Genomic DNA, 13,022 nt, shown 5'->3' with positions numbered 1-13,022 from the left:
CTGCAGTAATCTTTGCACCTAGAAATACAAAGTCTTTCACTGCTTCTACATTTTCTCCCTCTATTTGCCAGTTATCAATCAAGCTGGTTGCCATAATCTTGGTTTTTTTCAGGTTTAGCTGCAAGCCAGTTTTTGCACTTTTTTCTTTCACCATCATAAGGCTCCTCAGTTCCTTTTCGCTTTCAGCCATTTTATTGAAATAGAATGAATGTCTTCTACATTCATTGATACCTGGGCTAAGCTCATAATCAACTATGAATATTTCCTTTTTCCCAAATAGGATGCTCTGCTACTTAATTATTGAGTATTCTATCATATGCCTGAATGTAACATTCAGGAGCATACTCTCTAACAAGGGTTCCTGCTGAATTCAAATTTTCAACAGAGAGAATATTAAAAGTATGACTGCAGAGTACTCATTGGCTATGATTAATTCTGTTAAGCATAAAGTAAACCAAAATTAGTTTTTATACTGATCGCCATCCAGCAGTTTTTGGAGTGTAGTCTCAGTTCCTGGGACTTTTCTGTCAAGTGTGTCAAAGACTACGGTAGTCTAAGGTGTTTAACCATAAGTTATATGGATATATCTAAGTTGTATATTATTGCTTTTAACACTTTAAGAAAATATGTGTTCTTTTCCTTCAATGTTTTAAAAGTCTGCTTGAAGCGAGGAATGACTTTGAATCAATGTAACTTTAGCCCCTAAAATGCTAGAAATGTAAATGCAGTAAACGATTAAAATATTAAAGATAATGGAATCTCTCATTACTTGGTGAATTACTACAATCCTGAATGTGGCCACTCATGGTATAAAATGTTTTGTTGTAATTTAAACAACATTTTATGTGATAGATAAAATTCTAAATGAGAAACAGTAAGACCAGGATATAATGGTTAAAAAAAAGTGGAATTTGTATTGGAAGTTATTTAATTTGTGTACTGTTTCTGAGAAAATTTGCTATTTGCTATTCGTATCTTATACAGTTAAAGTTATTTTGATTTCACACAGCTGAAAAGCAATAATTGTCAGTGCTTTATCTAATGTTGAGAGTAATTATTGGTGATATTTAGAATATTCAAGATCTTTCTTTTCATAAACATGTAATGAATGACAGAAGCCAGAAGATGTAACATTCTTGTTTGGTGTACTGAGTCATTTGAATGATCTTCTGGGTACAAATACACAGTATTTTTTTCTATATAAAAATAGGGAAGTATAAGCCCCACATAATTTATGCTATATTAAGCTAAAAAACCCTTTAGTTGTAATCTATTTAAAAATAGAGATTTTAAGCACTAATAGCAAATAATACGGTTCACTGAATTTCCCCTTTTGATCTCCTTATCAGACTGTGGTTTGTGGAAAATGTTTGTTTCCATTTTTGGAAACTAAATACACATGTCCAGTATATTTTCATCAGGTAGAATAATTTTGCCCTTTAATTGAAACAAATGTGAAAAATATGTATAAGTTAACTTTTTTGCGGAACTAAACATTCAAAACTGTTTATGAAATCTACATAGTTTGGAAAATAAACAAATATACTATATATAAATGGGCTTTCTTGTATAGTTTGCAATACTTATCTCTAGCCAATGATAATTCTTCACTCTACATATGAAACTGTAACTAGATTTTGGGTTTACATTATCCTTTCATTGTCCCCACCCCCCACCCCCCACCCCCCACCCCATTATCTGAATTTGAAGATCCCATATCTATTTGAACATAACTCTCAATGTAGATGGCAGCATCTAGTTGACCTTGGCTGATCTGGAAACAGCTGTGTAGGGTAAGATCTGCTTAAAACCTGAATGAGAAACCAGCGGGAAATCACAGGGCTGTAGACTAGTGTCATGAATACTGATGGTGAGCAGGAGGGGCCCCCTATCCAGGGGGAAAAACACATGCATAGTTTAGAGGCTTTGAACTTTCCTTCAAAGAAACTCAGAGCAGACCCGCCTTGAGTTTGGGGTTTATCTGTCTGGGTTTCCCATGGTCTTTCAGTTTGGCAGGATTTTCTGTCTACTAGAGTAGTTCAATAAACACTAGAGACCAAGATACTGTCTCAGCGTGGCTCTTCGCTCTGAGATAGGACAACTAGGCTGTAAAGTTAAAAAAGAAATCCTAGGAGAGAGAGTTATCTAACCATTTTTGAATTGTTGCCAAGAAGACAATCTGGATACGTTTATGTAGTTACCAGGAGTTGAGCTTGATTTGAAGGAGACTTAGTTTTTTTTTCTTTACTTTAAGCAAAGGTAAAATTACCCAACTGAGCAAAGCAGCACTGAGTAGAAATAAAACATCTCTGACACTTCTGCCTATACTTTCAATGCCAATTTTACTCTACTGTTTTCATCATTAGGTCTTTTTTTTTTTTAATCAGAAGGTTTGAGTCAGAGGTCTAATCAGGAAATCTGCTCTTACAGTCCTCATTACTGCTGGGGCCTACAGCTAATAACAGACTGGTGAAAAAGAAATTTCTATCTACCACTCCTAGTCTGAATCCCCTCTTGTCATTGGTAGAGAGCAGTAGCCTTTACACCCATACTAGTGAGAGGCACCATCTAGCCTACAGACTACTACATCCACTACAATATGCAGTAGGCATCATTTCTTTCATCAGTCTCCATTCTTTCTTTAGAGAAGCACTTCTGTGCTTTTTTAACAGTCTCAGCAGGTGGTTTTGATTGCATGAGTTTTCAGGGAATACTTCCTATCTGCTTGCCACCAGCTACATTTTGTTCTTACTTACTGTCTCTTTAATAATAATAATAGGAAGAAATGCTCTTCAATACATAATGAAATGTGCATTGCAATTGGTGATCTTGGAAGCACTTAAGACTATTTAATCCGATATAACACTGAGCAGTTTCTTATCTCTCACTTCTTTTGACTGCTAATTTTATACTTCTGTTTCTACCTCCCTCTTGAAGTATGTAGACCCCATCTACTTAAGCTCAATTGATAATTAAACAAAGACTTGTAATTTGGATTCTGGACATACACATACCTTTGCCCTCCTCTTCATTGTTAGAGCTACTTATTCCTTAGGGTTAGGGAGGAAGTGTGAGAGAGATACTAATGTTCAGCTAACTACATTTCTGTTTAAACCTCGTTGTTCATGCTGTGTTTACTGATATTACCAGTTATATTCCATTTCCAATTTTTTGGTCTCTCTGCTATCTATAAATCAGAGGCTTGGTATGTGATTCTGTTACTGTGATGAACAGGTATAATTTGCTGGTAGAAGGTCTTTCTATATTTCTCACTTGGTGGGAGGGTTCTGTAGATATCTCTTGAAACATAAATTTGTATGTTGTAAATTTGTATGCTATTGGAGGAAAAAGATCAGCAAAATTGATAGCCTTTAAAACACTTTTTTCTCCTTTTACCTCTAGTTCCAGGTATAGATGGGAGTGCCCTGGCTGAAGCTAGTCTTACAGACTCCTATTTCAGCACCAGCTTTGTTGGAGTCAATGGATTTGGAAGTCCTGCAGAAACGAAGTATCCTATGATGCAGGTAATGAGTCATTTGATAGAGTATCTACTGTAGGTCTGTTGCTGATTGAAATTATTTCTGCGGTTTTTTCTAAAGTTATTACTATAGTAGTAATAAATGAATTCTAACATAGATTAGAAACCCTACTTCAATAATACAAATAGCACTCTTTTGAAGAAAAAGTTTGCTGCCACTTTTAGGACAACGTAGGGAATGTGACGAAGATGTTGCTTGTTTGGATTTAGTTGGTATACCTGTAACGATCATGAGAATAAGATAGCCATGGTAACCTAGTAAACCACTTGGCAGTGTGCTTTTTTTTTTGGAAATTATATAACATCTTCAGTTAATGCAAAATTTGACTGTTAAAATTTTCATTAGCTTAAGTAGGTGGTACTCTAACTCCTGGAAGATAACCTTTTTGTTTACAAACCTGCCTGTCCGTTGAGATTTTTGGGAATGTCTTTTTCTGAGTACTATTATATAAAAGTTATTTATTTAATAGGTTGCCCGACTCTCATGACTCTGGGTGGCTTATAACTAGGAATATGAATATATATAAGATACAACAGACCAGAAGAGTAAAGCAATCATAGTAAATCATATATACTTGCCAAGGAAAATGTTTCTGTGGCGATAAATTGAGCCTGGAAAGCAATCTTAGACACTTCTCAATGCCAAGACATTTTAAAATATTTGCATTGCTTCTACTTTTTGCATTTTCTATTGGTTCTTCTCTGTTTTTATTATTCATTTGACCAAATTGTATTGTGTGCTGGATACTGCCATAGTAAGACATGCAAGGGTTTATCCAGTCCAATTTTTTTTAAAACATAATTTTTATCAAGAATTTTAATTACAGTAGTAAAAACTAATACAAACTAAAGTTAGAGAAAGAGAAGTGAATGAAAGAAAGAAAGAATAAAAAGTGCAGGAAAAAAGAAAAAGAAAAAGAAGAAAAAATATAATAAAGAAAAGAAATATATAAAGAAGTGACTTCTAAACTTCATCACAACAAGTATAAACAAATTTAATAACTCTTCACCCCCTATAAGGTTTCAGACAGATATCTCTTCATCCCATATCCCATCCCTTATCTATAAGCAAATCCATAAAACATCAATATCCATAAAACATCATTTCAATCCTGGTGTTAGCAAAAAGTCCATAAAGGTTGCCAGAACATTGCAAAAAAAAAAAGTCATATTTTAACCTTGATCAAATAAATCAACTTTATATTTCTTCCTTTTACTCTTAACAGTCTTAATCTTTAATTCAATCAAATATTGTAGGATTTAAGTTCTCTTCAATTCTTCTTCATCCCATTGCACAGATTTCTTCAAGGCTTTAACAATCCTTGTTTATAGATCCAATAAGAAAACATTTTCTAGGTCAATTGAAGAGAATATTTGTAGCTCAGGGTTGAACTGTGGAGTCCTTGAGCTCTCCGAGCCTTTTAGTTTTCTTGCAGACATTTCATTGCCAGACTAGGCAACATCTTCAGTGCGAAAAGGGAGTGGGGTTTGCTCTCTGTTTATATACCATGGCTTGCACTGCTTGTGTTGGCAGGGGTGTTGTTCTATCCTTGGGAGTTCTTTGATTGGGCTGTTGTTTGCTGCTTGGTTGATTGACTGAGTTAATAGTTCCTTGATTAGGTTATTGTGTACTGTTTGATTTCTTGTCTGGTCTTAATCCTGGTGTTAATCTTTGCATAACAATGTTATGATTGCTGGCGAGGTGGTGTTCTGGTCTTTTTGTTTCCTTTTTAGCTTTTTTACCTAGAGGTAAACAACATTTACATACCATTCAAAAGAGACAACAAAAAAGCTAAAAAAACCCACTCCCTTTTCGCACTGAAGATGTTCCCTAGTCTGGTAATGAAACCTCTGCAAGAAAACTACAAAGCTTAGAGAGCACCAAGGACTCCACATTTTCTGGAGCATTCTCTTGGTTTATCATTTGCTTTTCCCTTTTAAAGATAAAATTTGTTCACATTTCACATTCCCTCATTAACATCTTTTAGACATAGTCTATCCATAGAGGCAGACACCATTATTAACAGTGTTGCTATTGTAGTTACTAAATTCTACCACCATTCTTCAAAGATCTCCTTAATATTTCTGATGTTATAAGGTTTTGTGTCATTTTATAAGTCCCAGTATTAACTGACATCAAGAACAGGCTTAATTTTTTTTTCTTCTGCTTAGAATCTTTAGTCTCCTCTAGTATCCAGTTTCTAAAATCATCATTTATCTTTTGTTATGGGTTGCAGTAGTCAGGATAGCCAAAATAAGTCTGTTTCCCATGAAAAGTTGTTTTTTTTTATAGTTCCAAAATCTTAGAGTAAAAGTCCATATTCCAAATTTATCTGGACCCTTAAACCATTTATAACTTTCTTAGATCAAAATCTTATTTAGCTTTTTGCTGCTTATATCATTTTTTAAAGTTCTTAAGCTTGTAATTTTTCTTTTGTTCAGAGCTGAAGATAAACTCACCCGATGAAGACTTTTCATACTTGTCTTTCCAGAGGTCTCTAATAGCTTTAAGATGGTTAATAGGCAATTTCCAAAAGTGATTAGAAAGTGAGGTTTGCAAACTTAGTGTCCTTTAAAAGGCTCTCCTGCAGTTGTGAGCAAGATGGCTATTTAATTTTCCCTAAGAGGAGACATCTGAAAGAGCATTAAGTTATAAGAGTAGTTAAAGCAATACTGAAATTGAAGTAGACTTAGAAATATATTTATTTTTTTAATACTGTGCTTTTTACTAGAGGAAAGTCCTTAACCTTTGTTAAGAAATACTCTACTTTTTAAATATACAGTATGTACTAAATATTCTAACAACTCCAGATATTTGAAATACTTGGCTTTGAGCTTTTGTGTCGTTTCTGTGAAACCTGGTATAGTGAGTTGGATTTCTTTATTAGGTCCTGTATTTATGTTGAAAGATTTTCCATTTATAAAATGGGTCCAAATCTCTGCATAATACTGAGTGCTAAAGTAATAACCATATTTATTTTAAAATAAAACATGGATCCTAATTTGCTAGACATAATATTTGAGAGCAGCAAAATGTAATTGGCAAATGCAGTTTGACTTCAGTAGCTTTAATTTGTGCATGTGCTGAAATTTTTAGCTGGTAATAAAAGACATGATTTGTCACTCCCATGTGATGAAAAGTTATAATATTTGGAACCTTTCAGCTTAGGATAAGATGTTAAGTAAGGGAGGTATGATACAGATGCATATACCTGTGCACAATATGAAGAAAGTGGATATGGATTCCCACTACCCATAGACTCTGCTTCAATAAAATTGAATTATAATTTATTTAAACTACAGAATTTGCTAACATGAAGTGTTAGCCAGCAATTTGGATTGCCTTAAAAGATTAGATGACACAAAGCTACCTACTGATAGAATTGTCTGAGTCAAATGCTCTGTGGGCCTTGGAAGCTAAGCAGGATCAGACTTGGGTGGTGCTTAGATGAGAAACTTCCAGAAGTACCACGGCTATTGGATATATTGAGAAGTTAAAAAAAAAAAAAAAAAAAAAATCTCTGAAGGAGATCAGTGGCAAAGTACTTCTGTGCTACTTCCAAGGAAATGATGTGGACATGTCTACGAAGTCATAATAAGTGAAGCTTGACTTGAAAGGAATTTTATCAATATAAACTTTACATCTAAATTATGTTTGTAATACTGTCCTAAAAGTGAGTGTGTTCCAGTATGTATAATTGCCACAATTATTTTCCAGCAAAAATCCTTTAGATTTTTGTAATGTGTTACTGGACTTCAAGTATGTTTACACAACCTTTTTAGCTAATTAAAATCTCTGAATAAATATATACACTGGTGAGTATTAGAGGTTTTAGCTAGCTACTAAATTCCTCCTGTATTCCAGGGGCTCTCAACCTTTGGGATGCCATCATCCCGATATACCTAATGTATGTGACTCCCACCTGAATAGCAATGTTAATGACAGTGAAAGTGGCGGAGGGAACATGTTTTTTTCCCCAGCAGCTACCCAAAGTGGTAGGCTTGGTACCGCATATTCTTCCCAGCTCTGTGAAGGTACTCTTACCTGGGCTCGCCCGTCTCCTCCCTTTTAGCCCTCCTCTTTGCAAGCAGCAAGTTCCTCCTTACAGCTCTGCAGATACTGTGCTTCATGCTCCTGGCTTTCATCCCTTCTGGCCATCCAGAAATTTGTAATCCCCCCTCCAAAAAAAATTGTTCACAACTCCTTAAAGGGTCCACAGTCTGAGAATCTATGCTCCAGTTTTGTTTTTTTTAATATATATATAATGAGATCAGCTTTTGGTACATGGTTAAATAACTCTTTGGTAATGGGAGGTGCTAGCAAGAATCACTTGTGCCTTTATCACCTCAGTTAGACTAGTTTAATTCACTCTCTGAACATTATTCAGGAGCTCAGTTGATGCAAAATGATAAGGGGTGAGATACAGATCAAGCTCTCTGTTGTGGGAACTACATTGATTGTCAATTTGCTCCTGGTACATTTCAGTGCTTAGGCCTTGCATATCTTCCAGCTAAAATCTGGCCACCATTAGGTTCTAGCAGAGAAAGTGTTGCAAGTCCCCACCTGCTGGATGGTAAATCAGGCAAGGGCATTCACTGTTAACTGTTTTCCTCTTTGGAACAGTTTGTCCCCAAGGACTTTTTCCCTGATGATATTCAGGAAGCTGTTAAAGTGCAGAGCTTTCAGGGACTGAAAAGTGTAAGGTGAATTATGAAGTTTCCCCCAGAAATTCAAAGGAGGATTTCATTTGTTATCATTATTAGTTCAGTATGGACACTTCATTTATTTGTTTGATTACTGTATTTTTCTTACATTTATTCTGTTGTACTGCATTTATTTTAAGCTGCATAGAATCTCCTATAATTGAGTTGATTTCTCATGAAGATGAAAAGGGAAAGGAGGGGGAAAGCGTATTCAGACCTGCAAGATTCTGTTACCATACTCTTATAATAAAAATAGTAGCTTGCATGATTTTGTCTCCTAGTCTGATCTACCTTGAAGGGCTAACACAAGCCCTGTGGCGTCTCTGAGCTAAATCATGCAAATGTGGGAGAGTGGCTAACAGAGGAGAGAGAGAAAATTCAGGAAGATCTAAACAGGCGTGAGCTGTGGGCTTAAGTGACTGGATAGAATTTGACAGGGAAGTATGTAAGGATCTGCATCTGGATTGGAAAAATGAAAGGCGCACATATAAAGTTGGGGAGACCTGGCTTGTAAGTGCTAAAGCATCTGGATGCTGTTGTCAGCTACAAGTTAAATATGAGCATTATTATGCAGCTGCTAACAAAGCAAAGGCTATCTTGGGGTGCAATAGAAGCCTAGAGTCCAGTTCACAGGAAGTAATTATTCTACTGTACTCTGCCTAGGTTAGATCCCACTAGGAATACAGTGTCCACTTCTGGACACAACTGTTCAGAAAGGACTGACAAATACCAGGATGGTGAGCAGCCTGCAGCCAAATCCTGTGAGAAACAGTTACAGGATCTGGGTATGTTTAAACTATAGAAGAGATAACTGAAGGGAGATATGATAGTAGTTTTCATTATCTGGTGGGTTATCACATACTGTAGATAAAGGAGCAGACTTACTCTTTATTGCCGCAGCCAGGAGGCTAAAACTACAAGGAAGTAGGTTCAGGTTAGACATCAGGAAGAACTTTTTGAATGTATGAGCTGTCAGAAAGTAGAACAGGCTACTACCTGAAGTAGTGAGTTCTTCCCAAGAGGTCTTCAAGCAGGCTGGATGATAAACTGTCAGAGATGCTGTAAAGAATCCTGCACTGAGCAGGTTTTGGAGGAGATGACCTCTAAGATCCCTTCTGACTCTGTGATTCTATGAGCATTAATCCATGTTAATCCATTCTGAGTTATAGACATTTGGAGGCAAATGGTCTTAATAGCTTAATTCACTATACAATTCTATTTTTCACTTTCTGCAGAGGATGACAAATAGCAGCAGTTCACCTAGCCTTCTTAATGACAGTGCCAAGCCATATGCAGGCCATGGTAAGAAAGCTTTAAAATTATATTAAAGCTATTTTATAGAAAAAATACATGTGGTTTAGATCCTCATTATTTCAATAATGCATACATTTCATATTACTTTATTACAAATGGTCTTAGGATTAATTTGAAATGGTGATTTGACTTTTTTTAATGTTGTTACTCTGCAATTTAAATCAGCAGATTAAGCATTTTAAGACTTTGGGATGAAAGGGTGGGATATTTTAGGATGAAAGCTGGAACAGGGATTCATTGCCACTTTTAGTGCACCAGAGAGTATAGGATTGGTTAGGGAAATTGCTGTATCTACGTTCTTAAGATGGTCCTAAATTAGACACTTGTGTACACTTTGCATTTAAGGGCTGTATAATTAAATCTTCAATTTACTTATTTCTTAGCATCTTTCTTTAATGTTTTTTGTTACCACCAACACTCCCCTGCATTTTGGTGATTTAAATAATTTAGAAGGGAAGTTTTGTGTCATGAACATTCCTTATCTTATCATTATATGGAGATATATTATGGGTATAATTAGTTTTATCTAAAATCCTTCAAAGCAGTCATCTATGATAAACATAGCTAATAACAGGAGTTGGATTAAATTCTAAAGTTGCACTGATTCTTCAGAAAACATGCTGAAAACCAACACCCAGATAAACTATCACAGACTCTTGAGCAATTTTCCTGATTTTTGTAAAATAAAAAAAATCTTAGAAGAGTAATTAGACATTGTCACCAATTTACCATTTTATTTACAACTTCTTGGCTACAATCTAAGGAGGATATTATTTATATAATGTTAGCTTATATGCTGATACTTGGTAACTTTCTGAAATAGATTTAAAAAGTAATTTGATGCCACAAAGAATTCCCAGTGGACTCATCAAATCATCACTCAGATGTTTTGGAACCTGCTGTGCTTGATAGGAGGTTAAAATAATACGGAAGTAATGTCTTTTTTAAAATAACTGAAGTAGTTACCATTTTATAGTGGTCAGCATGCTCAGTAAATTAAGAAGGAATTAGGGAATTAGTCTTAGTTGGAGAGTTGAACCTTTGTCTTATACCTTTAGAATATTTGTTTAGCAATAACTGATTTTCCATCAATAATCACATCTTTAATTATGGAGACCGATCTAATTTTGTTAGAAAAAAATCTTGTTTTACTTCTAGGTTTTTTTCCATTATCACCTACCTCTGCAGTACTTAAAAACAAACAAAAACCACTAAGCCTTTACTTCTTTCTGCAATTTATATGCTGCTTAATTCCAAAAAGTCTCTGAGTGGTTTACAGCAAAAGAAAAGCATTAAAAAATATGAATTTTTAAACCCAATGACAGTTTCCTAGCTCTTGACACACCGCAGAAAACAGTCCTAACAGTAACATGTGGTTTGTTTGGGCTTATGTAGCTTGTTGTGTGAACTAGTTGTGTTTTGTGACTCAGTAATTGCCATAAATTATGGCCAGTATGTACAATATTACTGTGATAGAGAAAGTATTCATTTTTTGGGAAGGCGAGGACCATAGTAAGTGAGATAATAATGCAGAATGGTTAGGGCCACATGATAATTTATGGACTTTGAGAAGGGGGACTTGGGATTTTTTTTTTTAATGTAAAACTCTTTTAGGACTTTCACTACTTTTTTGGGGGGGGGGCTGTTTCCAGTTTCTAAATGTAAGAAAATCACTCCATTGATTTTTCCCAATTGTGACAAGGGGTTTCAGAGGTGCAACCCCTCCCCCTCCTGATTCTGTAGAATACATGCAGTCCTAGAAATTTCTAGTTGTCTGCTCTTGATGTGTGACTATAGCCAAATGTGGCTTATTCAATAAACCACCTTTATGAAAACCACAGCTTAGTGTGACACACACACACAAAGCACCTGATAATGATTTTCAAAAGGTGTTATCAGATATTATTGTGAAGATATAAATATGTGGTATAGGATTCAGCTCTAAGGAGGAAAGTCTTTAAGTATGAATAAACTTGCTTTTTGAATCCTGGTTCTGTTTGCAAAATTTTAATACAGTATTGAAATAAATTCATTTTGTAAAATGTACATCTCTGTGTCTTTTTATAAAACCTGTTTTGCAGATCCTCTTACTTCACCTGGTTCAAGCTTGTTTAATGACTTTGCGGCCCTCAGCTTATCTCAAAGGAGAAAAGTAAGTATCACCAAACTTCATAATTTCTGTAGCTAAATAATGAAAAAGATTATAGTGCACTGTGTGCATGCACAGCTTTTGAAACCAGCATTAAGCAAATTTGTGAACTTTATATTGTAATGTAGTTACTCAATTATTTATAATTAGAGTACTCAGAGAAGGTTTCTTCAACATGATGCCCTATCCCTCGTAAACATTCAGTATGAATTTTCATACTGTAATTAATATTACTGCTGTATGATGATACAATTGTCTTTAAATAAGTGTCCAGAAACCTTCCCATAAAATAACTTGAATTCACTGGGGAGAAATTTTTATGCAATAGAACTTATACCCATAGGCTTAAAAATATGCACACTATATACTGAATTGATTCCAGGTTAGCCCCAAAATACAGTATACTTCCATAGTTTCAGAATGTTAATCCTTTTCTCAGAATTTCTGTTTCTTTCATAAAATTACCTGTTCAAATATTAAATGTTTCCAAACTTACAAAGTAGTTATTTCCAGATGTGTGTATTTTCTTTTTAATTTGACAATATGCCTAAAATGAGTTGATAGATTAACTATTTTTTAAATCTTTATCAAAATACTGGAACTAGTCCTGAGGGTTTTAATATTAAACAATGCCTCTTTCTTGATCCTTAAAGGATTGTAGCAAATTTTAAGTGTAGTAAATTACTAGAGATTCTTCTTAGTCATAGGAATGTTCACTACATTATACTAGTACTTTTTTTTTGGCTGATGTTAAACAAGAATTTCAGTAAAGAAATGGTTGCCCTTTTTCTAAAGCAAACCTTAGCAAAACGTATACCATTAGCCATAATTTAATTTGTTGATCAGTGTTTTTATCAGGTTCAAAAGAAACAATCCTTTAATACAGAAATTGTTGGTCTGATAGGGAAAAACACATAACACAGTTGTACAAATCTAAGAAGCTGAAGATTTCTACATTTACTTTTGCCCAGGACTTAATGCACTTTTATTGTCCAACTCTATTGCCTGATTAATTTGAATTTTGTAGGGTTTTGAGGTATTGCAAAAATTAGCCTATTTTTTGTCAAACTGCAGTTGGTAAAAATGCAAATACCTGTTTTTAGACAATAGTAATGTATTGTGCTTTTGAAGTCTCTGTGAAAGCTTCTAGTTACATTCAAGATCTGTATCTGCACTTGTATTCCATCCAGGAATGTGCTGAGGCATATAATAACTACTTTCCAAAGGAAATTGTGTATTTTCATGTGTCATTGCAACACTTCCAAAAATGCATTGATGTTCAAATGGTTCTGGAAATGTCACACAAGTAGAGATGCT

General features: G+C 34.8%; 1 protein-coding gene across 7 annotated transcripts in view; it reads left to right on the top strand.

Annotated features, from left to right (window-relative positions):
• PAN3 (poly(A) specific ribonuclease subunit PAN3) overlaps positions 1–13,022 on the top strand; it is a 72,799-nt gene that overhangs the window by 12,869 nt on the left and 46,908 nt on the right. For all 7 annotated transcript variants that reach the window (XM_063305731.1, XM_063305732.1, XM_063305730.1 and 4 more), the window contains 3 exons: positions 3,403–3,524; positions 9,478–9,544; positions 11,638–11,708. In XM_063305731.1, the coding sequence (XP_063161801.1) occupies positions 3,403–3,524; positions 9,478–9,544; positions 11,638–11,708 (260 nt within the window). Of the gene's footprint in view, positions 1–3,402; positions 3,525–9,477; positions 9,545–11,637; positions 11,709–13,022 lie in introns of those variants that run through there.

The sequence above is a fragment of the Candoia aspera genome, chromosome 5, assembly GCF_035149785.1.
Source record: "Candoia aspera isolate rCanAsp1 chromosome 5, rCanAsp1.hap2, whole genome shotgun sequence".
NCBI lineage: Eukaryota > Metazoa > Chordata > Lepidosauria > Squamata > Boidae > Candoia > Candoia aspera.
The sequence above is the reverse complement of the archived record's forward strand: the minus strand, read 5'-3'. Positions and strand labels throughout refer to the sequence as shown.